This window comes from Staurois parvus, unplaced genomic scaffold, assembly GCF_062004578.1.
Source record: "Staurois parvus isolate SC_StPar_1 unplaced genomic scaffold, SC_StPar_1.0 ptg000262l, whole genome shotgun sequence".
Taxonomy (NCBI): Eukaryota; Metazoa; Chordata; class Amphibia; order Anura; family Ranidae; genus Staurois; species Staurois parvus.
Window position 1 is genome coordinate 4,147,126 of NW_028318058.1, and position 25,437 is coordinate 4,172,562.

Here is a 25,437-nt window from a genome sequence, read left to right on the forward strand (position 1 = left end):
ACCCCTGTACTCTGCCCTACACACTACCGACCCCTGTACGCTGCCCTACACACTACCGACCCTGTACGCTGCCCTACATACTACCGACCCCTGTACGCTGCCCTACACACTACCGACCCTGTACGCTGCCCTACATACTACCGACCCCTGTACGCTGCCCTACATACTACCGACCCCTGTACACTGCCCTACACACTACCGACCCCTGTACGCTGCCCTACATACTACTGACCTCCGTACACTGCCCTACATACTACTGACCCCTGTACCCTGCCCTACATCCTTCTGTCTGCAACAAATTCATTCATATAATAGTGATATAATTCTTGTAGAACCACGCCTATTTGAAATGAATGCCCCACCTCCTAATTAATGGCTTATTGGACACACAGAAGAAAGGTTTCCCTGAAAAGTTCTTTGAAATGTTGGCAACTATGGATCTATGAACAACCCCTGCGATAGCAGGACTCATCGGTCACATGGAACACCAGAGCAGTGATGTCACTCCAATCAGTAGTCCATTGATTACGTCTGGATCCATGACTGAAGGGCCATCCGTACCACAATATAGACCTGGGGAAGAGTCTGTAGGAGCCCACACATTGCACACTGTTTTCTTAACAAATCGATTTTTATTTTTCTAACATAGGTTTATGAATCCATTTTTACAAAAGGTGATGTATGCACGAACATTGAAGATGGGGCGCAGCTACATCCCCATACCTTTAAAACACTTTTCTTCTCACCTTCTTTTATCTATGTTATGACCTCATGTACCATTCTCACCCCTTTAAAATGCTGTCACATTGTTTGCTTATAGCCCTTACAACCCAGCTCGCTTCAGCCATGACATTACTGCCAGTTGACTACGAGACGGAACATACTTCCTTGCTCATTCACGTCAACACACGCCTACCTACGTCACACCTTTACAGCGCCGACTGCAGCAGCAAGTACGCATGCGCTAGTTGCTCGGCTGTTTCCGCCAGGGCACTCGGAAGTTTCCGGGTTTGTGGTTAGTTGCAGCGGCTGAGCTGGAACGTACTGCATTGGGGGGTGCTGTGTATGGATGATGGAGAATGGGGGCTGCCGAACCAACGAGGACGCCGAATGGGCGGAGCTTACAGCAGTACCTGCATGTGGTGGGCTTTTTGGTGAGTGGGGAGGGGAATGGTGATGGACATGAGTGGTGGGCTGTGTCCTTTAATACAATGTGGAGTCAGTATAGTCTAGTGACATGGAATTCCATTGGACAGTCTCCTTTAGGTCTAGGAAATTGTGAAGGCTGGTCAGCTATGTAGTGCAAGGGCTGGTTTGGTTGCATACAAATTGGATATATTGTGCAGCTGCTTATGACCTAGGTTGGGTAAATCTAAAGGTGCCCATACACTGTACAATCTCCTTTTAGATCTACCATCAACTATACCGTGCCTGCTTAGATGTAAATGAAATGCATTGTTTCCATCTGTCATAGTTTTGGTAGATCTGAAGCAGATTATTATTATTATACAGTATTTATAAAGCGCCAATAGTTCGCTCAGCGCTGTACATTACAAAGGGAGACAGAACATGTGACAGAACAATACCAATACAATGCAAAACATGAGGGGATCGAGGGCCCTGCTCTTTCGAGCTTACAATCTAGGAGGGAGGGGATAGTGGTACAGGAGGAGATAGCTGTGGGGGATGGAGTGGTAGGAAGAGTGGAGGAGGGAGGCAAGTTAGCAGGGGGTGGGGTAGGCTTCCCTGAAGAGATGGGTTTTCAGGGTGCGCCTAAAGGAGAGGAGAGTAGGTGATAATCTGATGGGTTGGGGCAGGGAGTTCCAGAGGATGGGTGACACCCTGGAGAAGTCCTGGAGGCGGGCATGGGAGGAGGAGACCAGGGAACTAGAGAGAAGGAGGTCTTGTGAGGAGCGGAGTGTGCGTGCTGGGTGGTACTTGGATATAAGGTCAGTGATGTAGTTCGGGGCAGTATGGTGGACAGCTTTGTACGTCAGCGTTAGGATTTTGAATTTGATCCGTTGCGCAATCAGAAGCCAGTGGAGGGATTGGCAGAGGGGGGTGGCGGAGACAGAGCGGTTGGAAAGGTGAATGAGTCTGGCAGCCGTGTTCAGGATGGACTGAAGCGGGGATAGCCAGCGGCGAGGCAGGCCAGTGAGGAGGGAGTTGCAGTAGTCGAGTCGTGATATGATGAGGGAGTGGATGAGCTGTTTAGTGGTTTCTGGGGTTAGGAACGTGCGGATTGAACAGTCTGTAGTGTATTGGCAGCTTTTGGGGTGCGGTAACCCCGAATTTTCCTGCACAAAAACAGGTCATTGCTAGATTACAAAGAAAACGATTGTTTCCTCGTTCACGCCATAACAGAGAAATGCAGATATGAGCTTGTCAATGTGTCACACTTCAATAAAGGAATTGGAAAACGTGCTGTGCTGACCCAACACACACACAAAAACTCTGCAGGCTGCTGCCCACAAAGTCTGAGGGCTGGTTCGCACTATAGAAACGCAGTCCAGATGCGTTTGCGCATATTTGATGTGTTTTCAGCACATTTAGTGCGTTTTTTAATGCATTCTAGTTCATTTGTTCCCCTTCTCTTTTTCTTCAATTTAAATAGGGACATGTACAGTGTCAGTACTTTTTGTTTAGCACTGTTCACTGTATTAGTGTCACTGGGGATGTCAGTGACACCAACTCAGTTCCCCCAGTGTCAGAATGTCCGCCGAAGTCCAGCTTTAAGTCGCTGATCACCGCCGTTACTAGTAAAAAATAAATCCCAGTATATATACCACCATTTGTAAACGCTATCATTTTCATGTAAACCAATTAATTTACTCGTATTGGGATTTTTTTTAAAATGTAGCAGAATACATTTTGGCCTAAATTTATGATTTATTTTTTTTTAAAAATTTTTACTGGACATGTTTTATAGCAAAAAGTCAAAAATATTGTTTTTTCTCACAATTGTCTTTTTCTTTTTTTCTTTTTTTTATAGCGTAAAACATACAAAATGCACAGGCTATCAAATACCACCAAATTTCATTTGGGTGCAGCGTTGCATGACCACACAATTGTCAGTTAAAGAAATACAGCACCGTAACGCAAAAATGGCCTGGTCAGGAAGGGGGAGGGGAATCCTATGGAGGGCAAGTGGTTAAAAACGCTACCCAAATGCTCTATGTGCAGTTTTGAGGTGTTTGAAAGGCATTTTACAAGCGTTAAAACCGCTCCACAAATGCCTATAATAAACTCTAACTTTGAATAGGAGTATAAACACTAACGCTTCATGTTTTGATAATGTGAACAGCACTACCTGCTGCCCATAGTATCATTTCCATGATATGTTCCGTTCAAATGACTGCTGTCAAAGCTAGTGTGAACTAGTCCCAAAGGTAACCTAGCCTTAGTTGAAATCTTCCCTCCTCTGCACTAACACACAACAACCCCCCCACAGTGCATTTTCCTGTGTGTACAAACACAAAGCACCATGCGATTTCCATGCGTCTACAGTTTCTGAAAAAGTGCAGGGACCTCTTTCTGCAGTACAGCAGCCCAATCAAGTGAAAGCACAGATGCAGCTACAAGGAAACCAAAGTAATGTGAACCTAGCCTTGTTTGCTGGGTGCCCACTGTGCATGCGCGAGAAGTGCTGAGCTTTGTGAATGGTCCTGTAGTCTTTTGAGACCGGTTACCGGGGAGGACAACGTCCGATCGCCTAGGCCAGGGGTGGGCAACTGTGGCCCTCCAGCTGTTGTAGAACTACAAGTCCCGTGAGACATTGCAAAACTGACAGTTACAAGCATGACTCCCAAAGGCAGAGGCATGATGGGACTTGTAGTTCACCAACAGCCGGAGGGCCACAGTTGCCCACCCCTGGCCTAGGAGATCGCAGCAGAAGTGGGAGCGGGTACCTGTCAAATTTGGGTACCCGCTCGCCAAAGGTGCCAATCCTTAATGGGGAGCGAGGGACAAAGGCTTAAAGTGGAACTTCCCATTTTGGGTGGAGCTCCGCTTTAATACAACTCTGTTGGAGGCACTCATCAAGACAACTATGCCCACACTTTGCTCCCCCTCCTTCATGAATGGGAGACAGGTAAGTGAAAGGTCCGCCTCTTCCAGAAAGGGCGCAAAAAGGACACAGACGTAGTTGGCATGCTTGATGAATACTGGAGGAAAGTTCAAAACTAATCTCAGAAAGTACTCTATTACTGAAAGAGTAGTTGATGGTTGTAATAAATGTCCAGCAGAGGTAGTAAGCCAGTCAATAGTAAATAGATTCAAACATACTCAGGACAAGCATAGATCTGTATGAAAAAGTTAACAAAACAAAAAAAAAAACGCCCCCCCCAAAAAAAAAGATTAATAAAATAAATGGACAGACACAATGGACCACTCTGTCTTTTTCACCTTTCTATTCTTGTGACAGGTCCAGTAGCTGTATCAACCCCTTATAAACCAGATGATTATGGTGGGAGTGGGGCAGAGGATGAAAGATTTCAACTAAAACAGCTGTCACCAGCACAAGTGTCAGTTGCCATTCAATGTACTGTCATTTGTGCTGATCCCTTTCAGTTTGTACTAATAAATGCACTTTGATATGAAATGATACTCCACTAAAGAGTAGAGCACAGACCGGGTATATTGGAACAATGGTTTGTGTGTGGTCTTATGAGAAGAAGAGTCTACTGTACAGATTTGAAGGGCACAAAGAGACAAAGCAGATGTATCACTTACTGCTGATTCATGGAAGGTAGTGTGTGGTCTGGAGGTCACAAACACAGCTCAGACATTTATTTGGTTGGAGGGAGGTATTTTTTCCCTTTGCATGCCATACGTTTGACATACATGTAGAAATGACCTTGCAGTATAGCTATTTTAAAATGTGATCTTTAAAAGCACATGTACTGCCCATAGTAAAAATAAAGACTTGAATTTTCTGTTAATGGATAGATGATCCTTTTTTTCACCTCTCCTGCTCTGTGGATGCCCAAATGTCAACTGGCTAATCCATGAATATAATTTCTTAGGATAAGGGCTCTGCTAACTTTTGTTGTCCAGGACAGTAGGAGGTGGTAGAGGAACTTCTGTGTGCTGACGGCTTTTTTTTTTTTCACCTTTTGATTGGGTGCACATTAACTACAGTAGAAGAAATAGTGCCTTTTGTAAAAATGTTGCAAACATATAACAAGAGCATATTTTATATCTGATCCTTTTCTTTTTTCAAGGACCTCTTTGGTGTGAGTATGATTGTGCCATTACTGAATCATCACATGAAATCCCTTGGGGCCAGTCCAACAACAGCTGGTATAATAGGTAACCCTTTCATGAATCTTTTTTTCCAATACGATATGTGATACAATGTGTACATTTATGCAGAAAATAGATATTAAATAAGCAACTATAGTTTGCTGTGATTGCAGGTGAGAATAGTATGAACATGCTGTTGTTTTTTATTTAGTTTAGTTACTTATATAGCGCCAACAATTTACACAGTGCTTTTATTTATATATATATATATATATATATATATATATATATATATATATATATTTTCATATTCACATCAGTCCCTAAAAAGGAGTCAATTAACATTCCAGCATGTCTTCTTTGGAGTGTGGGAGGGAACCAGAGTACCCGGAGGAAACCCACTCAGGCACAGGGAGGACATGCAAACTCCAGGCAAGTGGCGCCGTGGTTGGGATTCAAACTGACAGCCCTAGTGCTGCCGGGCAAAAGTGCTAACTACTTAGACTCTGTGCTGTTTGACATAAGTAGCTATTGCTTGTTTAAAAGCCAATTCACATATATGCAGATTGGATGCGGTTTGAACTGCATCCAATCCACATGATATGTGAAATACCATTGCTTCTTATGGTGCCTGTTCACACATGTACGGTGCACTGGCAGTGCAGATTGAAAAAGTCCTGTGCGATTTCTGAGCAGTGTGGTCCGGTTCAAGTGCAGATTACAGGTTCATTTACTTCTATGGAAACCACTTCTGAATTGCACGTCATGTGTTTGTGAACATTATTTCAGGCCAGTTTTCTCTCTTGATCCTGATGTAAACCTGACCTGAACCTCTGAACAACCACTGTGTCAATTAGCTGTGAAAATGGAGTGTCAATTCACAACACAGATGTGTGAATCTACACTGAATGAAATATTATAGCATGTTTTACTCTCTTGACAAATATTTTTATTTAACCACTTCCTGTCCGCAATATAGCAGAAGTACTGCTACAGGGTAGCACAGGTGTGCAAAATTGTGTGTGTGTATATATGTATGTGTATGTATATGTGTATATATATATATATATATATATGTATATGTGTATGTATGTGTTTGTGTGAGAGTGTGAGATTTTGCACTTCCGGTAGGGGGCGCATGCGTCGGGGATTACTCATTGGCACCCGGTGATTGTAAACAAAACAGTTCTCTCCCCTGTCAGCTCCTGCACATTACTTTGCATGGCTGTGCATAGCAGAGCCATGCAAAGCAGTGTGCTTACAGTGATGCACAAACACAGTCACACAGTGTAAAACAGCACACAGTTAACCCTTTGATCGCCCCTCATGTTAACCCCTTCCTGCCCAGTGCCATTAGTACAGTGTCAGTCCTTTTTTCATTAGCACCGATCACTGTATTGTTGTCACTGGGGATGTCAGTGACACCAAGTTTGTTCCCCCCAGTGTTAGATTGACACACGCAGTCCTGCTATAAATTGCTGATCGCCGCAATTACTAGTTAAAAAAAAAAAAAAAATCCCAGTATATATACCGCCATTTGTAAACGCTATAACTTTCACATAAACCAATTACTTTACATGTATTGGGATTTTTTTAGAAAATCATGTAGCAGAATACATTTTGGCCTAAATTTATGACAAAATTTGATTTTTAACATTTTTTTACAGGACATGTTTAATAGCAAAAAGTCAAAAATATTGTTTTTTGTTTTTCTCAAAATTGTCGGTCTTTTTTTTTTTTTCATAGCGCAAAAAAACAAAAAAAACACAGGCTATCAAATACCACTGAAAGAAAGCTTTATTTGTGGGAAAAACAGAACGTAAAATTCATTTGGGTGCAGCGTTGCATGACTGCGCAATTGTCAGTTAAAGCAATGCAGCTCTGTAATGCAAAAAATGGCCTGGTCAGGAAGAGGGGTACATCCTCACGAGGGCAAGTGGTTAAAGATTAAAACTGCAGAAAAACCACTAAACACACGTAATAATTGCACACAAGGGAGGTGTTTTATCTACAGCAATAGACTGATAAGCTACTCTCTCTGTCACTCTGATGTCTCATCCTATTAGCATTCCTCTTGTGCAGAAGCAAAACTGATTAGCTCCTTGTGCTGCTTTTTCCTCCCCCAGTCTGAGCTTTGCTGTACAGAGTCTGGAAGAGGCTAGTCAGATTCCAGTACTTTTACAGCTTGCATGTAAACAACACATTTAAAATGTAATAACCTCATGCTGAAGGTCATACACATATATGTGGCAGCACAGAGGTGCTTTATGCCATGCTGCCGCATATGTATCTGTTTTATATGGACGTAGATGAGCTGCTAATCACATGATCACTCAGAGTAAATCACTGTGATCACGTGATCAGAAAGTCCATCTCATTACCTTCAGAAGTGGGAGTTGGCAGTAAGGGATTAATGAATACAGAGTAATTTGTTTATCTTTTCAATGCGCATGGAGTTCAGCTTTAACTTTCATATTTAGTCATGCTGATCTTATAAAAGAATTCGCAAAATCTTTCTTAAAATGGAGCTAAACCCTCCTGCCCTTTTCAGTTAAGAATGCTGCCATGGTAGCCACTGTTCGATCTGCAACTGCCATGGTGCTGCACATGTGATCAATTATAGCTCCAGCCATTTGATGATTTGACAGTTTGGTTGAAAGCTCAAGCAAATGTGACAGTTGGCATTCTCGGCATGCTATGTAACTTTTTTTTTTTAAACTGTTAAATTGATGGGTTTAGTTCTGCTTTACTGCTTTAACCTTTCTGTTACCAGAGGTCATTGAAGCATAGATCCCAGGCTGAATTCTGCAGCGTTGGCATGCTTCACTAAACTTAGCTATAACTAATGTGGTTACCTATATAATTGTTATATATTTATACAAATAATAAAAAATATATTTATTTGCATATAAGGTTTTATTTGCTACACGGCTTTTATAAAAAACTACTCTTGTTTTTTATTATATTATATTATATAACTACTGTTGTTTTATTATATTATACACATCATGGACCTATGCAATACTGATAAAGGTTTCATTATTTTATCTAACACAGGTTCCTGCTATGGCATCCTGCAACTCTTCTCTAGCTCTATTGTGGTGAGTGTGTAAATGACACATTATTAGGGTGCTATTTTAGTCTTGTATACTGTAATCAAAAGAGGCCCCCCCCCCAAAAAAAAAAAAAAAGTTTCTATACGTATAGTCAGCAAATGGTTTAACTCATGTGAGCTCCAAGCTTCCCACAATGCTGTTAGATCTAGCTTTCTTCCCCTCCAGAGCTAAAACCATGGTTCGATTATGGTAGATTTGTTTTTGGAGATCAGATCTTTGCTTACACATTGCATGCAAAAAAGAGGACTAGTTTGCTAAAAATGTACCCGTCATGAGCTACCCCCAAGCTTTTGTAAAGAATGATAAAAAAGGCTAATTTTTAAATATTTAAACCCTTGTATTACACATGTATTTCTCCACTTACAGGGGTGTGGAAATTTTTGAAAAAAACTGCTTGTCCAGGGAGTAAATCAGTGTCCTAATCCACTTGTCCATCATGACAATCTACTTGTCTTGATAAAAAAAATAAATACATTTTAATCAGAACTGTATTTAAATTGGAGGTGATTTTAGGAATTTTTTTAAAACAAAAGGGGCTTTATGGCATGTAATAATTTTAACATTGTGCTGTATATCTTCTCCTCACCTCCCTGCCTTTCTCCAGCACTCTACCTGGAGACTAGCAGGGAGGAGCGAGACCTTGCAGTGTAATGAGCTCCGATTGGCTGCTCCTCAGAAAAGGGGAGTGTCAGGCTTATCCTTTATTCCTTTTGCTGCCAGAGCCATTTTTGCGTTTTTGCACACATTTAAAAAAAAAATCATTTTAGGCCTAAAGGTTACACAAAACCCCCAAACATTTTATATTTTCTACCACAGCAAATTCTGTACTCCTGCGCTGGGGATGGACTCAGCTGAGGCTAGGGTGACAATATAAGTGTCCTGGAATATGCATTCCTTGCTGCCCTCAATGGACCGGGGTAGCCCAAAGTCACTGAATGCAAAAGGAAAAACAAGAAGAGGGCACACCAGCCTAGTGCATTATCATAAAAAATATTTAATGAAAGGATAAAATGTAGGTAGCATACTCACAATGGAGATATAAAACACAGGCACATCACAATAACCAGCGGTGTTCAATCCATATAGCATCTGAGTCCACAACAATGGAACCTTGGATAACCAACTGTCTAACGCGTTTCGATGACTCAGCCTCTTCCTCAGAGCTGCTCCTCAGGAAAGGGGAGTGCCGGGCTTATCCTTTATTCGTTTTGCTGCAAGAGCCGTTTTTGCGTTTTTGCACACATTTAAAATAATCATTTTAGGCCTGAAGTTTACACAAACCCCCAAACATTATATATTTTCTGAAACCAGAGACCCTATAGCATAAAATAATGGTAGCTCCAATTTTTTACGTCCCATGATATTACTGCAAAAGTTCTATAAAAAAATACAAGTAAGTTAATTTTAGGCACAAAAAGCAAGAAATTACCCTATTTTATGGTAAAATATAAAAGATGAGGTTGCACCGAGTAACTAGATACCCAACATGTCAAACCTTAAATTTGCCTACGCTCATGAAATGGCGACGAACTTCAGTAACCTATATTTTCTATAGATGACACTTTTCAAGACCCTTATAGGTCATCCATATAGTGTTATGGAGGAGGTCTGTTGCTAGAATTATTGCTCTCATATGTGACGTGTATCGCAATCTCACTTTTCTCATGCATGACGCCCCAGTGTGTGCTTTTACGTTTGTACGTGCGCACCGCATTACATTCTTTCCCGGCCTCCATGGCCGAGAATCTCTCAACGGGGACCCGGAAGTGACATAACGTCACTTCCAGATCAGGACAAGAAGGGGAGGGGAGCGGATGTGTCCGCTCTCCTCCCTCCCCTCTAGCCTCTAGGTGAGCTGGTCCCAGGCCCGCAGATGGGCAAGCGGAGCCTGGGAGACAGTGGGCGCGGGGAGGTTCACACAGGAGGGGGAGAGGCTGGCACTGTGTGGAAGCAATCGGCAGCAGCGCCATCCGACTGCTTACCCGCAGCAGGGCTAAAGGTAAAAAAAAAAATACCTGCCCAGCGCCCAAAACTGCATGTCCTGGGAGTTGAGCAGTAGGAATTCAACATTCCTGACTTAGATTATTAATACAGACTTAACCCTTTGTGCCTGCTTAAAGGTGAACTTCTCTAAAAGGAGCTGGGAGTAACTCAGCAACCAGCAATTGTAAAGACAATAAACACTTTCTATTCCTAGTGCAGTGCACACAAATATATTTTGTGCACTGTTAATAGCATGGTACTTTAAACCAGATGAAAGCTAAATTCTTTTTTTAAGAATCATTTTTTTTTTTTTTTTTTTTAATTAAAAGTTACAAGGTCTCATAACATAATACATGATGCAGTATCTAAGGCATAATTAAATATGTTTGCCAGGATTGTTTTCATGGGCCTTAAATGAATGTCCCTAATTTTGCCTTGGTGTCACTTATGGATACAAATCTCTGTCTGGAGAAAGGCATGCAGAAGGGCAAAAACAAGTGCAGTGCAGTACAGGGAAATGCTGAAATGTGGAGGAAGAGATTAATATGGGGGAGGGGAAGGAATAGAGCATTACAATAGGAATGTTCTAAGCGAGGAAGAGCAGCAGTACTGGATAGACAGTGGATGTGGACAAGAGGAGCAGAACAGAAAAGTAAATAAAGGAAGGAGGATGGATGGGGAATGGGGGGCCTTTGAAGTGGATGAGAGGAGCAGAATCTGCAGTGCACAAGGGGAGCAGCGTAGTTTTGTTCTGTTATTTTGTAGTATACCAGCCCATTCTTGTCAGTGAGGGCATAACTACAAATCACAGTCGAAAACATTTAGACAAGCCTGAAAAATACTGGGAAAATATAGTCTGATCAGGTGAGACCAAAATTGAACTCTTTGGATGCCATAATACGCACCATGTTTGGAGATCAAATGGCAGTGCACATCACCCCAAAAACACCATACAGTGAAGTTTGGAGGTGGGAACATCATGGTGCGGGGCTGTCTTTCAGCATATGGTACTGGCAAACTTCATGTCATTGAAGGAAAGATGAATGGAAAAATATACCAAGACATTCTTGATAAATATCTGCTGCCATCTACCAGGATGATGAAGATGAAACGAAGCTGGACATTTCAGCAAGACAATCATCCCAAACACAAAGCCAATGAAACTCCAAATTGGTTTCAAAGAAAGAAAATAAAGCGCCTAATTTGAATCCAATAGAAAGTCTATGGAAAGAACTAAAGATCAGAGTTCATACAAGATGCCCACAGAACCTTCAATATTAGAAGACTGTGTGGGAGAATAGACCAAAATCACACCAGAGTAATGCATGCGACTAGTTTTTCCATACAGGAGGCTTCTTTAAGCTGTCATTACCAACAAAGGATTTAGTACTGAGTATTACATTTCAGTTGGCATGTTCAATGCTTTTTCCCTGTGTCATTCCATTTTATTACCCATAACTTACTTTGTGAACTTATTTGGTTTGGTTTCCTTGTATGTGTGGATTGCATGGGCTGTTACTGACATGGTAAAAATTAAATGTCAATAGCACCTTTAAAAATATATTTATGGAGAAAAATGGAAACGTGTTCAATACTTATTTTACCTTCTGTATTTATGTTTGTATGTGTGCATATATAAATAAATATACACACAAGCGGGGAGCTGCCCAAGATGATCGCATCTACTGTTCTGATTGGAGTATAGCCTATTTCTGGACAGCAGGCACCAACGCACAATTGCTCTTCTCTCAGGAAACAGTACCAGAAATTGTCTTTTCAGGTCTGCATCCCTTACTTTGAATGTTGTTCAGAGGTATTGATTACCAAATGTCTATGGCTAGGGGCAGACTGACAACTCATGGGGCCCCCGGGCAATAGGGGATCATGGGGCCCCCGTGTCCTTGCCCACACCCAAAAAAGCCAAGAAAAGGTACCAGGGGCATCTCATGGGGCCCCCTACTGACCCCAGGCCCTCGGGTAGTGCCCGAGTGCTCGAATGGTCAGTCTGCCCCTGTCTATGACTAGATTTTAAATATACAAGTGTCAAAATATGGGCATTTCACTTTTTTTTTCATTTTGGATAGAGTGCGGGAAGGTCACAACTCCTGTCAATTTATTTTTGTCATCTGTGTCCCATTGCAGAGATTTCTGTTCACTTTCTGTCTCAGCCAAAACAAGAAGTGAAAGGAAATCCCTGAAAATTAAGGAAATCCCTTGGGGACCCCTAGGTCACCAGAACTAGTGTCCTCATTGGAAGATTCCCCCTCTATTACGTCTCTGTAAACAGCCCAAAATATGGGATTTTCTTTTACTTTCACTTTTAATGACAATGGAGACAGGACGTTCTAATTCCTCTCCACTTTGTCCAAAAAGTTATACATTAATCTTCAGTGTAAAGAAATATTTAAAAACTTCATTACTGAAGTTTATAATTCTGTAGGTGAATACCAGTTTCAAAATGATTTTTAACGATGAAGCTTGCCATCTGTTCCATCCCGCAGCTCTAAAATATGCTGCAACTTGCCAGATTGCCTGCATTCACCATTACTGAGAATAGAGGCTTCAATGCCTATGTCTGCCTTAGGTCACATTGCAATCTACAGAGGTGACCTATTTGTTAGCACTTGCTGGTGCATTTCACTGTTTTGGACAAGAAACTTGTTCTGCCTGTTTGGAGGACAATTAGTAAAAAAACAAGGTTTTGTTATAATAATGTTGGAGTCACTATCTGATGAAAGAACTGTCACACAACCCATAGCAGTCCGTGACATTCAGACTTGTAGATGGAAGTTTTGTATCTGGTTGGTTGCTAAGAGTTGCCTGGCCTAGCACTTGCTGGCGATGGTTTTTAAATGGTGATTATAAAAGAACGGCTCTTGTAAACATCCTTTCATCCTTTTTATTTTATTTTTTTCTGCAGGGGAGCTGGAGTGATATTGTTGGAAGACGATATTCACTAATTGCCTGTATTGTAATAAGTGCTCTTGGCTATGGTCTTCTTGGTGTGTCCATTAATATTTACATTTATGCCATTGCTAGGATACCTGTGGGTAAGTAGCCACCATTAGCTGCTACCTAATATCTTACAAAGTATCTTTTGAGACCCTGTTTTTATTAGAGCTTGAAGTGAGCACATTTAGAGAGAAAATTCCATTTTCATGTCTAACGTAGAGTTTCTATTAGGCTGCTAATACAGTACGTCCTCTAGATGACTATTATATCTGTAGATATTCAGGCTAAGTGGGACGAACATATAAAAATAGTACTAATCAGTTCAGGTTAAATGCCGGAATGTGGAAATAGGACAGCTAAATGGCTGCAGAAGGTGAAGGGATGTTAAGAAACTATAGTTCAGAAATCTGAATTTCTGAACTTTGGTTGACCACAGCCATCTTCTGGACTCACATTACACATAGGATTGAGCAGACATTCCTGTTTTTGTGATTCTATTGCTAAATAAAAAAAAAAAAAAAAAAGCACATGCACAGTTAACCTGCAGCAGCCTCAAAAAAACTTCCCTTTACAGCCGAATACTCAGCCACTCCGAAATGCAAAGGTTTGATGCATCTAGGTCATGTTGAAGCTTGCTGCTAGCTCCCGCCATTACACCTTCCGTTATGTTCTTATTTTGACTGCTGATATAGGAATCCTTATCCAGCAATCCGCTTTCCTGCACAGATTCAAACAGGAAAGCTTTTTCTTTGAGTCCACTTAAGGTTCTCATTTTTATAGTGGTAGTAAAGTCTGCTTTGTGATTTGTACCTACAGGTAAGACTATAATCTCGGGTGAAAATGGAAGACTTGTCAGCGGTGACAGCACCCTGCTGGGGAGCTTCGTTCTAAGGTTTTTTTATAATGTGCTAATATGCAGTGCATACTTGCACATTATACTATTGCCCTGCAGGGGATTTTTTTTTCCCACTGCCGTGGTTTACTACCACTTGAACTGAAGCTCTAATGTAGGAGGAGTTCCTTTTTACCCCGAAACGTGTTGGTTGTCTTTTAACACAATATCAGTAAATATATTTGGACTCTTATCTTTTGGTCTGGTGCTCCTTCCATATATGCATGTTCTTTTCTGGTGACCTTCCGTTATGACCACTTTAATGGTCTGCTTCACTAGCCAATAGGAATGGGAAGAAGGATGCATGCAAGCTTTGCCACTATCAGGAAGCACCAAAAATATGCCTGACATTCAGACATAACTGCTGGATGCACTTTATACCTGTAGCAGGGTTTTTACAACTGTCAGATTCTTACACAGTGCTTCCCTAGAATGATATGTAAAGTAGCCTTTAGCATTTCTGAGGTTTATACTTACCATTGATACAATATGTGAAGTAGGAAGAGATTTTTCATTGTGCATCTATATAATGTAATGCATGCGAGTGTTTTGACAGCTTACATTACAGTACAAAAACACTTATTGTAATTTAAGGGTAGAGTTTGTTATAGAAGGATAAAATATAGGTTCTTCTCAATCTAATACTTTTATTTGAGTAGGGGTACTGTTTAATTACACAATGTCTTGCCACCTACTGAATGGGGATGATTCTACCTCTCTGTGGCTTGGATAACCTGGAGGGTAAAAAAAAATAAAATACATGTCCGTTTTACTTCTCTGTTATCACAGTAGCATATTTGTACAGCAGGTGACAACATAGGTCAAACCTATATTAGTGCGACGAAAAATCAAAATTGATTTTAACTTTAAAATTTTAAATAATTTAGTATTTTTCCCTGAGTACTTTATTTTCTTGTGGTAGAATAGATGAAAGCATTATTGAAATTAATTACAGATGCATAGTGAAAACAAGTTTTCAACAGTTTATATATGTGATTACATATTTCCTTTTTTTTTTTTCCAGGAATTTTTAAGCATTCACTTTCCATATCAAAAGCATTCCTGTCAGATCTTGCAAGTGAAAAAGAGCGCCCCCATGTAATGGGGAGGTTTAATGCGGCTTCCAGTATGGGCTTTATCCTGGGTCCTGTTGTTGGTGGTTACCTAGCTGAACTGCAGGGAGGTTTTTATATGACATCCCTAATCTGTACTGTCATATTTATAATAAATGCAGGTATGTAAAAAATGTTTATAAGCAAGTGAAGATCAATTTGCTTCATTCTCCTTCCCAATAACTTTGCATTTAATGTTTTTAATTGGATTTTGCTCTGTCTAAAGGGACCCATAGATATTGGCTGCTTGGCTTGCAGTCTCTTTTGCTTTTAACTAGTGTGAAAAGTTAGGCTGCTTTTGGATAGACTGCAGCAGGTGACACTGTTAGAAGAATTAAATCTCTTCAGTGTAATGTTTGGGAAAATGGTGGTGATAAAGTAAATTTCAATTCAGTAAGACAGGCTTAAATAAAAAAGGTTTCAAATGTTGCCTCCCCCTGCAGAACACATGCCTTAAAAACCTTTATCTTAATCATACAGTACAGGATAGGAAGTCATTGACAATGGATTATATGCCTCTACCTTCAGGTGATTGGACACTGGCAAAGACTGTTGGAATGCCCCCAACACACCCTTCTATAACACCAACCACTCTGTGGTACTACAGTTTAAGTAATGGACCTCTTCTCTTCTGGAGAAGTTTTCTAACCCATATTTTTTTACTACTTTGACTCTACTATCACGATCCTATTGTCTCAGGGCTCACTAGCATTTTCTGGATCTGTTACCCTATATGTACACCTAGGGAACCGTACTCCACAGCAGTAAGGCCAGCCTTGTGCCCAGTGCTCGCTTTTGCATGTGGTGCAAAAAGTGTAGTTAGCCACAAGGTACTATACAGGTCTAGGGTGATGATGCATTCCTATGGCACCTAGACCCTGAAGACCCCTTCAGGGGTATGCCAACCATGAAGGGTGAAGTTTGGTCCCCTCTGGGAACGTAAGACAGGGGTTCCCTGTATTTGTGACAGGGTCCTGTTTTTACATGTGGCGTATTATTCACTTAATTTTGTTCTCCCCTCTGTAAATGTCTACATTAGTGATAAGTAAAGTTATTATGATGTTTACCTTTATAAAGTTGGTGGGTTTTTCCCCACACATTGTTGATACTTGCATGGTGACATAATTGCACTATGCATTCCGACTGATGTACTTCCACTTGCCAAAAAATGCACTTGCTTGTTTCTCAGGGGTCTGCTGTACCAGAAATACAGTCACAAGACATAGGTCTGTACCTGAAATATTGCAGCTCCTTTTCCGGAAATGCTAATATCTTCTCATTCCGTATCCAAGTACACTGCAGGGGATCCCCTCAATTAGCAATGGTCGAGACAAGGCTAAGAGGAGTTGAGAAAAAAGGGCCTGATGGCACTTGTGCTACAGATGGCACTGAGAAAAAAAAACAGCAAAATGCTCAGGGTGGTAGCTGTTCCCCTGCACCAGAGGAAGGCCCAACATCCACACCTCTCCTTCCTCTAATTCTAGCTTCCTCTGAGATGCACAACAAACTGTCTAAAGCAGAATGCAATGCAACCGTGCCTGATTTCTTTGGATAACTCTCTTCCCTTCTAGAATGTTTGGTGTCCAGGGCCCAAAAGTGCTCTTCTGCCTCTCCACTCGAATCTACAGTATTTAGGAATATGACTCTGAACCTCCTAACCTTCTTAAGGAAGGTGAGATGGATGCAGAAGTGGACCATGCAGAGACATTTTAACTTCCTGAATATTATGAAGCACAAGGTAAGGCTTCATATTGCCGTACCTCTGAAGAATGTTTCCTCCTGTAAGAATTTTGTTGCTAGATTCTTTTAACCCTATTGAAAGCAACCTTTGCTCTCTCTGGGTCCTGCCTTACAACTGGGCATTACAGTTAAATCCATTTGTCAGATTGTTGCTAACTGGAATGGGCAAAGGAATAGAGCGTGATCCTGTTTGAGGACCCTTTTCTGCTGGAACAATTACAGCTTATGCCTTCGGCGCTGCTTTTATATTTTGTTGCCCCAGAGGATATTCCTTGCCAGGTCTCAAGGATGACACTGCTATTTGTGCATATGAGTAAAATTTTGTGGCTTGATGGTGAACAACCTGTTTGGTGAATCCTTGATACATTTTATGAAGTTACTGTAAGGAAGGTACTTTTACCCCCAAAAAAACCCAAAGCTTACTACTACTTGCAGCTACTGCCTCTTCTCAACAAAAGGGGTCCTTTTGCTCCAACCAGGCATCCTTTTCTAAAGTAAAGGCAGCACCGTCATTTTACCCCAAACCTTCAACCCGAAAAGCCTTCAAGCCTACACAGAAGCTCTCCTCACAAGTGAAGGGACACTCTTACAGTTCAATGTGCCAGTTTGGATCAGAAATGTCCTGGACCTCTGAGTGAAATCTGTCATATTTAGGGGCTGCAAAATAGAATTTCTATCCTACCTCTTTAATTACTACCATCCAATCTGTCAGCTTCAGCCTAAAGACAGGCAGACTTTGGACAGCCCTGAGTCAGCTTCCAACACAAGGAGTGGTAAACGTAGTTCCTGCTGTGGAAAGGTTCAAAGGGTTTTACTCAAACCTATTCACAGTCCCAAAACTACTCTCCCTATTTTGGACCTAAAATCCCTAAGCAGATATCTGCACATCCCAAAATTCAGCATGGAGTTCATTAGATCTGTCATCACTTCTTTCAGATGAGGGGCAGTTTTGGCATCAGTGGACATCCAGGATGCGTATCTTAACATTCCCATCTTTCCGACACACCAATACTTTCTCTATGCTTTGCTGTGTGAGACCAGCACTTTCAATTTGTCTCCTTGACATTTAAGCTGTCCTCTGACTGAAGAGTCTTCAGAAATTGCTTGCTCCACTCCTGGCCCTGCTAAGATTTCAAGGCATCCATGTCATGGGGCACCTGGAACCTCCTTCTGCTGAGAGATTTCTTAGCCACGGTCCTGTCTTCCAACATTCAAAAGATAATCTAGAAGTTGCTTCAAACTTAGAATGGCGGCTCAACTTTAAGGAGTCAGCCTTCCAATCACCTGGAGTATTTGGGGCTTATGTTGGACTCCGCCCAGGCCCAAATTTTTCTTTCCCAGGAAAAAAAATGCTTCTCTGAGGTCCAGCTGTTGCATTCTTAGGTCAACCAGGCATCCCTTGACTCACTTCTCCATGATGGTTCTAGGTTTCATGGTGGCCTCTTTCAAGGGGATTCCCTTTGCTCAGTTCCACTCATGACCTTTGCAACTCAACATTCTCATGATGGGAGTACAAACCTTTCTCTGGATCACTCACTACTGTTTTCCAGCCAGGCAAAAATCTCCCTGGCATGTTGGATTTCCAGCTCAGACCTAGAATACTGGAAATTGTTCCTTCCGTCTCTCTGGAAGGTGGTAATGGGGAACGCAAGCCTGACAGGCTGGGGAAGGGTCTAATAAATTCCTAACTGTCCAGGAACACTTGAGTACTGTCCGTGATACTTTTTTTATTTGCACTAACATACAATTTTCAGGACAAGCTTTCAGGGTATGTCCCCTTCTTTAAGGTTCCTGTCCAGGGAACTTGCTTCCCACAGGAATTGACACTCCCCATCAACATTCTGGAACTGAGAGCCATAAGACTGACTCTTACACTGTATCCCTCTCCTACATGGTCACTTGTGGCAATGTTCAGCTACACCCTAACTGTGGCTTACATTACCGATCAAGGGGGTACCAGAAGTCGGGTACCCCTGAAAGAAGCAAGCCTGATTTATTTCTGATTTTCTCCTCCTTCCACCCTGGTGTCTTTCTCATGCTCTGTTAGTAATGGGGGATTACCAGGCGTGAACATCATGGCCTCCAGATTCAACAAAAAACTGAACGGGTTGGTGGCCAGATCCAGAGGTCCTCTGGCTTTCGTGGAGAAGGTCCTGGTGATTTATTTTTGGTCCCTGTTCAGACTGGTGTATGCATTCCCTCCAGATTATCCCTCAGTACGGTATAGGACACAGCTCCCACCCCTCTGTCTTCTGTTTCTACATATTGTTTGCTACAAAACTGGAGTCCCACAGAGTGGGTGAGCTTAAGTGAGGGTGCGCTGGGAGTATACCCAGCAAAGCTTTAGCCACTGTCCAGTCAACAGAACATAGCTACATATAACTCATGGTCTATGACTCCCTGTGCTGTACTCCAAGATATGGAATTTACTGGTAAGTATGATTTCTTTTTTTTTTTTTTTTTAATGCTTTGGTGTATTCACATGATTGCACAACTCTGGATCCTCTGTGTAGCTGTGCAAGCCCAACAACAGGACTGAGTCTAGAAAAGTTTGACATATTACCTGTCATCTTTCAACGGAGTATCTGTTGTCAGTGCTCCCTTCCACCAGTCACCATAGCCACTCAATGACACAGGGAAACCAGACCTGTGCAGTCACATGACTGCACCAAAGAAGAGTAAAATAAGCTATTTATGCTGAGATTTTGAATCCAAAGTATGCAACATAGAAAAACCGTTTTAAACCCTGTTTATTGCAGCTTTTCCTGCATGGCTTCCTGCAGGGTGAACAAAAAAAAATAAAATTCTACCATCCATGCTGCACAACGTGGCCCCGCCAGCTGTTAAGATACCCCAATTCGTTGGGCTCCTAGAGACTTTGTTGGTTAAAGGAGCAATCTAGTCTCCTGATAAAACATCGTGTAACCTAGGGCAATTTGGCTATTCCTTAAGTGTTAGGCTACATTCACACCAGCCTTGTTTGCAAGCTGCAGTTTTTGTTTTGTGTTTTTTTTTTTTCTTTGTTAACTTTTTTCGTCTGAGCATAGATCTGATTGTCCCAAGCATGTTTGAAGCTATTTACTGTTGGCTGGCTCACTACTTCTACTGGAAGTTTATTCCGAGCATCAACTACTCTTTCAGTAAAATAATACTTTCTGAGATTAGCTTTGAACTTTCCTCCAGTTAGTTTAAGGTCATGTCCTTGTGTTCTTGATTTTGGTTTCCTGTTGAAAATACTGCCCTCCTGAACCTTATTCACCCATTTCATGTATTTAAACGTTTGTCATGTCTCCTCTTTCCCTTCTTTCCTCTAGACTGTACATGTTAAGTTCCTGAGGTCATTCTTGATGTGTTTTATCCCCCAGACCTTTCACCATTTTTGTTACCCATCTCTGGACTTGTTCTATGTTCTCAAAATCTTTTTGTAAGTGAGGTCTCCGGAACTGGATACAGTATTCTAAATGAGGTCTAACTAAAGATCTATATAGCGGAATCAGGACCTCCTTCCTCCTGCTGGTGACCCCTCTAGTAATGCATAGCATTGTTCACTTGCAACAGGGCAACATGTCATTATTAATATATAAGAGAAATTATTGCAATAATTAATTCTAAGTGAACTGTTCACATTCTTATGAACACTGAGAATGTAATTTGAACATATCAATGGGGCTCTTTATTATTGACATACAAATGCTGTAATAATCTGTAGTATTGAAATGTCATTGAAATTTAAATGTGTGTATTTTGCTTATTTTCAGGTCTTGTTTGGATTATGCCACAAACAGGGGAAAAACTGAACATTTTTGCTCACCCTGATAGTAGTGTGACTTTAAGGATCAACCAGCCACCAGATTCTAGTATATCACATAATTTGCAGGAAGATAATGGGAAGAAGCCAAATAATGCTGCTCAGACGGTAGTGGCGCAAATAATTTCCGTTTTTAAGAAAGTCACAGGTGTGGCTTTCTCTGAGATGTGGGACATATTTTTAGTCCGTCTACTCATGGCAATATCTGTAATGCTGTACTACAGCAACTTTGCCTTGGCGATGGAAGAAAGATTCCATATGACTCCTCGAATGACTGGCTTCTTGATTAGTTATGGCAGTACTCTTGGAGCCTTGGCTGGATTTTCACTGGGACCACTATCTAGACTTTATCAGTACAATACTTACACCATGTTGTTACATTCAAGTGTCCTCACATTCTTTTCCATTCTGGTGTATTCAGTAGCACCTAAAATGTGGATAGTAATTTTGTCTTCAACATTCTTGGCCTTTTCTACCAGTATAGGAAGGACTTGTATTGTGGACCTTGAACTTACACTAGGCGAGCAGCATGGAAGTGGCACACTAATAGGAGTCGGGCAGTCAGTGACATCAGTGGGACGCATACTGGTACCCCTCTTGTCTGGAATAGCACAAGAATATAGTCCATGTGGGCCTCCACAGCTGGGTGCTGTGTTAGCGTTGGCATCCATATTCCTTATGTATAAGAGTAAATTAGGCTACAGTTATTCCTCACACAAAAAGCTTAAAGCTGCCTGAACATCTGGGAAACCAGAATACTCCCAATAGCTTTTGGTAGCTGCAGGTGCAATACATGCGTCACTATTGCCTTCAGATGTTATTAGATTAAAAAATAAGGTGAAAGCCATACCTTTTATTGTAGACAGTGCAACTAAAGGTTACTTACCCTTGCTTTAAAATTATGACACATAGATTTTGTGTCTCTTCTCTAGATAATAAATATATTTTCCCTTTAGGGTCCTACACGATCTAATGAAGGAATGTTTACCTTGCTAAAACATAAATTAAGATATAATTTTACATACTTCAACTGCAATGTTTTGTCAGCCAGCACAATGTGATCTAGTCACAGCAATTTTTATGCATGTCCGTACCTGTATTGCAAAAATCTGTGATTTCTGAAGTAGTATGTAGTTAATGGCAGTTTGGTCTGCTACCTCTCTGAGCATCTGTGTGAGAGGAGTAAAACAATGTAGCTGGCAGGAATAGACCAGTGTGCTCTGGGATCATGTGGAAAGTGGCTAAATCTTAGATTTGTCTATGTATAAAACCACAAACCTGCTGATTTTAAGTTTAGCCCTATAGATTACAGTAATATAGCAACTAATAATGGCTTTCTAGTGCATATATTCCCACTTTTGTTCCTACAAAAGCAATTTTTAAGCAGAGCTTTCAATATAACAAGTCTGTATTATTAAATTACTGACCTGTCACAATATACAATAATAGTAAAACGTAGACAATAGCTGCACTTTATATTATCAAAAGCAGTCTCTGGGTTAAAATGCTGAGCTGAGACTGAGAGGTGCATTTTCAGAGTGTTGTCCGTCTGCTGCTGGTAGGAAGAAAACAGTGAGAGACAGCAGGGGACTGATCTGTTGGAGACATATGCATACAGCCCGTATCTTAGTCGTCAAGGTTTACCAGATATAGGGAAAATATTTTAATCAAGGCCTATGCTGGCCCTAAATGATGACTGATCAAAGATGGTTTCAGTCTTCTGTAAAAAAAAACACATAAAAAGGGGGGGCATACTGTGATCCTTGGGAAAAGGAATTAATATGTATATTTGACTATTACTCTCACATTGCTTGCATTTAACATTTAAAAAAATCTGATGCTAGGAAGGAGGATAATCCCACTATTTAAAGCGGAAGTAAACCCTCCTATTTTTTTTTTCAGTCAAGGAAGCTGCCATCTTGGACTCTGTTTGATCTGCAGTTGCCATGATGCTGCACATGTGATCAGTTATGACATCAACCAAACGGTCAACCCATCAAATGGCTGTTGGCACAAACAAATGTGACAGTTGGCATTCCCAGCATGCCTGGAATATAACTTTTTTAGAAACCATTAAATTCATGGGTTAAGTTTCGCTTTAGGAAATTTTAATATAAAGGTATCAGGGATACTAAAATTTATTTATGCCATTATTCAGACAAACTACTTAATTATCAATATAGTTTTAATGATTTACAGCAATTTTACAAGACATTCCTCTGTACAGTATTGTACTGTGTTGGGATTCGTCCTTATGAGTCCTTAAATTTTAAACACTCATTGCAAAATTAATGTGAAAAGGTGATTGTTTCCTGTTAGAATGCATGCATGCTAGTTTTATTTTATAGCAAAGCAGATGTACCAGGGGCTATATATAGGGTACAAAACACTATAATATACAGGAATATATTCACATTCATAGACCAATGTACTTTCCATCTAGAAACTGTGTAATCAGGGTGTTATTTATGTATGTTGGCAAACGGCGCATATACAGTGCCTTAAAAAAGTATTCATACCCCTTGAAATTTTCCACATTTTGTTATGTTACAGCCAAAAACGTAAATGTATTTTATTGGAATTTTATGTGATCGACCAACACAAAGTGGCACATAATTGTGAAGTGGAAGGAAAATGATAAATGGTTTTCAACATTTTTTACAAATATGTGAAAAGTGTGGTGTGCATTTGTATTCAGCCCCCCTGAGTCAATACTTTGTAGAACCACCTTTCGCTGCAATTACAGCTGTAAGTCTCTTTGGGGATATTTCTACCAGCTTTGCACATCTACAGAGTGAAATGTTTGCCCATTCTTCTTTGAAAATAGCTCAAGCTCTGTCAGATTGGATGGAGAGCGTCTGTGAAAAGCAATTTTCAAGTCTTGTCACAGATTCTCAATTGGATTTAGGTCTGGACTTTGACTGGGCCATTCTAACACATGAATATGATTTGCTCTAAACCATTCCATTGTAGCTCTGGCTGTATGTTTAGGGTTGTTGTCCTGCTGGACCGTGAACCTCTGCTCCAGTCTCAAGTCTTTTGCAGACTCTAACAGATTTTCTTCTAAGAATGCCCAGTATTTGGCTCCATCCATTTTCCCATCAACTCTGACAGCTTCCCTGCCTCTGCTGAAGAAAAGCATCCGCACAACATGATGCTGCCACTGCCATGTTTCACTGTGGGAATGGTGTGGTCAGGGTGATGTGTAGTGTGAGTTTTTCGCCACAGCTTTTTGCTTTTAGGCCAAGAAGTTAAATTTTGGTCTCATCTGACAGCATCTTCTTCCACATGTTTTCTGTGTCAGAAACATGGCTTCTCATGAACTGCAAATGGGACTTCTTATGGCTTTCTTTCAACAATGGCTTTCTTGTTGCCACTCCTTCCATACAGGTAAGATTTGTGGAGTGCACCACTAATAGTTGTCCTGTGGACAGATTCTCTCACCTGAGCTGTAGATCTCTGCAGCTCCTCCAGAGTTACCATGGGCCTCTTGGCTTCTCTGATTAATGCTCTACTTGCCCAGCCTGTCAGTTTAGGTGGACGGCCATGTCTTGGTAGGGTTGCAGTTGTACCATACTCTTTCCATTTTTGGATGATGGATTGAACAGTGCTCCACAAGATGTTCAAAGCTTGGGATATTTTTTTGTAACCTAACCGTGCTTTAAACTTCTCCACAACTTTATCCCTGACCTGTCTAGTGAGTTCCTAGGCTTTCATGAAGCTGTTCACTAATACTCTTTAGCAAACCTCTGAGGGCTTCACAGAACAGCTTTATTTATACTGAGATTAACTACACACAGGTGGACTCTGAAGGCAATTGGATCCACTAGATTTTAGTTAGGGGTATCAGAGTAAAGGGGGCTGAATACAAATGTATGCTGCACTTTTCAGATATTTATTTGTAAAAAAATTTGAAAACCATTTATCATTTTCCTTCCACTTTGCAATTATATGTCACTTTGTGTTGGTCTATCACATAAAATCCCAATAAAATACATGTATGGTTTTGGTTGTAACATGACAAAATATGGAAAATTATAAGGGGTATGAATACTTTTTCAAGGCACTATAGATTCTAGGACAAGCACATGTATTATTACATTATATGGACTATAGGAGGGCTGGATAAAAACCTATAGAGCTTTTAGCTAAATTTTGTAGTCGCTAGGATTACATTTAGGTCATACAAGGTTTTACTTTAGGTGTATTGGTTAGGTACTTTTAAATGTTGTGTTTAGCCAGTGTCCGGATATTGAAATGAATTGATTCAATTTGGTTACTTGAAACCCTGGGGTTTTACCAGCACTTTGTAGTAGGAAGGTAAATCTAATACCCTAGTGCAGTAGAAATATGTAAAACTGGAAAGGCCTGCAGCTGCTCGGTGTACACACACCATATGAAGAGACACTTTTTGTAGTAAATTCAGCTTATCTTCCTACTTTTATTTTCTAAAAAGAAACACTGTATGAAGGTCTTTTATGTATATGTTTATATGTATATTTTTGTACAGAGGTAAATATTGAGTAAACGGTAGAGTTATATTTTGTAGAAAACCACACTTTCCTCCTCTAGTATGTGCTTCACCACATA

The 25,437-nt window shown here is 40.9% G+C and overlaps 1 protein-coding gene across 1 annotated transcript; it reads left to right on the forward strand.

Annotated features, from left to right (window-relative positions):
* The first annotated feature begins 962 nt into the window (after nucleotides 1–962).
* On the forward strand, nucleotides 963–23,139 carry SLC67A2 (solute carrier family 67 member 2). Its single transcript, XM_089681246.1, has 6 exons — nucleotides 963–1,154; nucleotides 5,223–5,310; nucleotides 8,302–8,345; nucleotides 13,264–13,393; nucleotides 15,212–15,421; nucleotides 20,798–23,139. The coding sequence occupies exons 1-6, from the start codon at nucleotides 1,080–1,082 to the stop codon at nucleotides 21,583–21,585; spliced, it is 1,335 nt and encodes a 444-aa protein (XP_089537372.1). The 5' UTR covers nucleotides 963–1,079; the 3' UTR covers nucleotides 21,586–23,139.
* The last annotated feature ends 2,298 nt before the right edge of the window (nucleotides 23,140–25,437 follow it).

Excerpts from the sequence above, each read along its gene's own strand:
- SLC67A2 (XM_089681246.1), top strand. The coding sequence starts at position 1,080 with ATGGGGGCTGCCGAACCAACGAGGACGCCGAATGGGCGGAGCTTACAG. Across the intron at positions 13,394-15,211 it reads CATTGCTAGGATACCTGTGG|GAATTTTTAAGCATTCACTT; the intron begins GTAAGTAGCCAC and ends TTTTTTTTCCAG. Across the intron at positions 15,422-20,797 it reads CATATTTATAATAAATGCAG|GTCTTGTTTGGATTATGCCA; the intron begins GTATGTAAAAAA and ends GCTTATTTTCAG.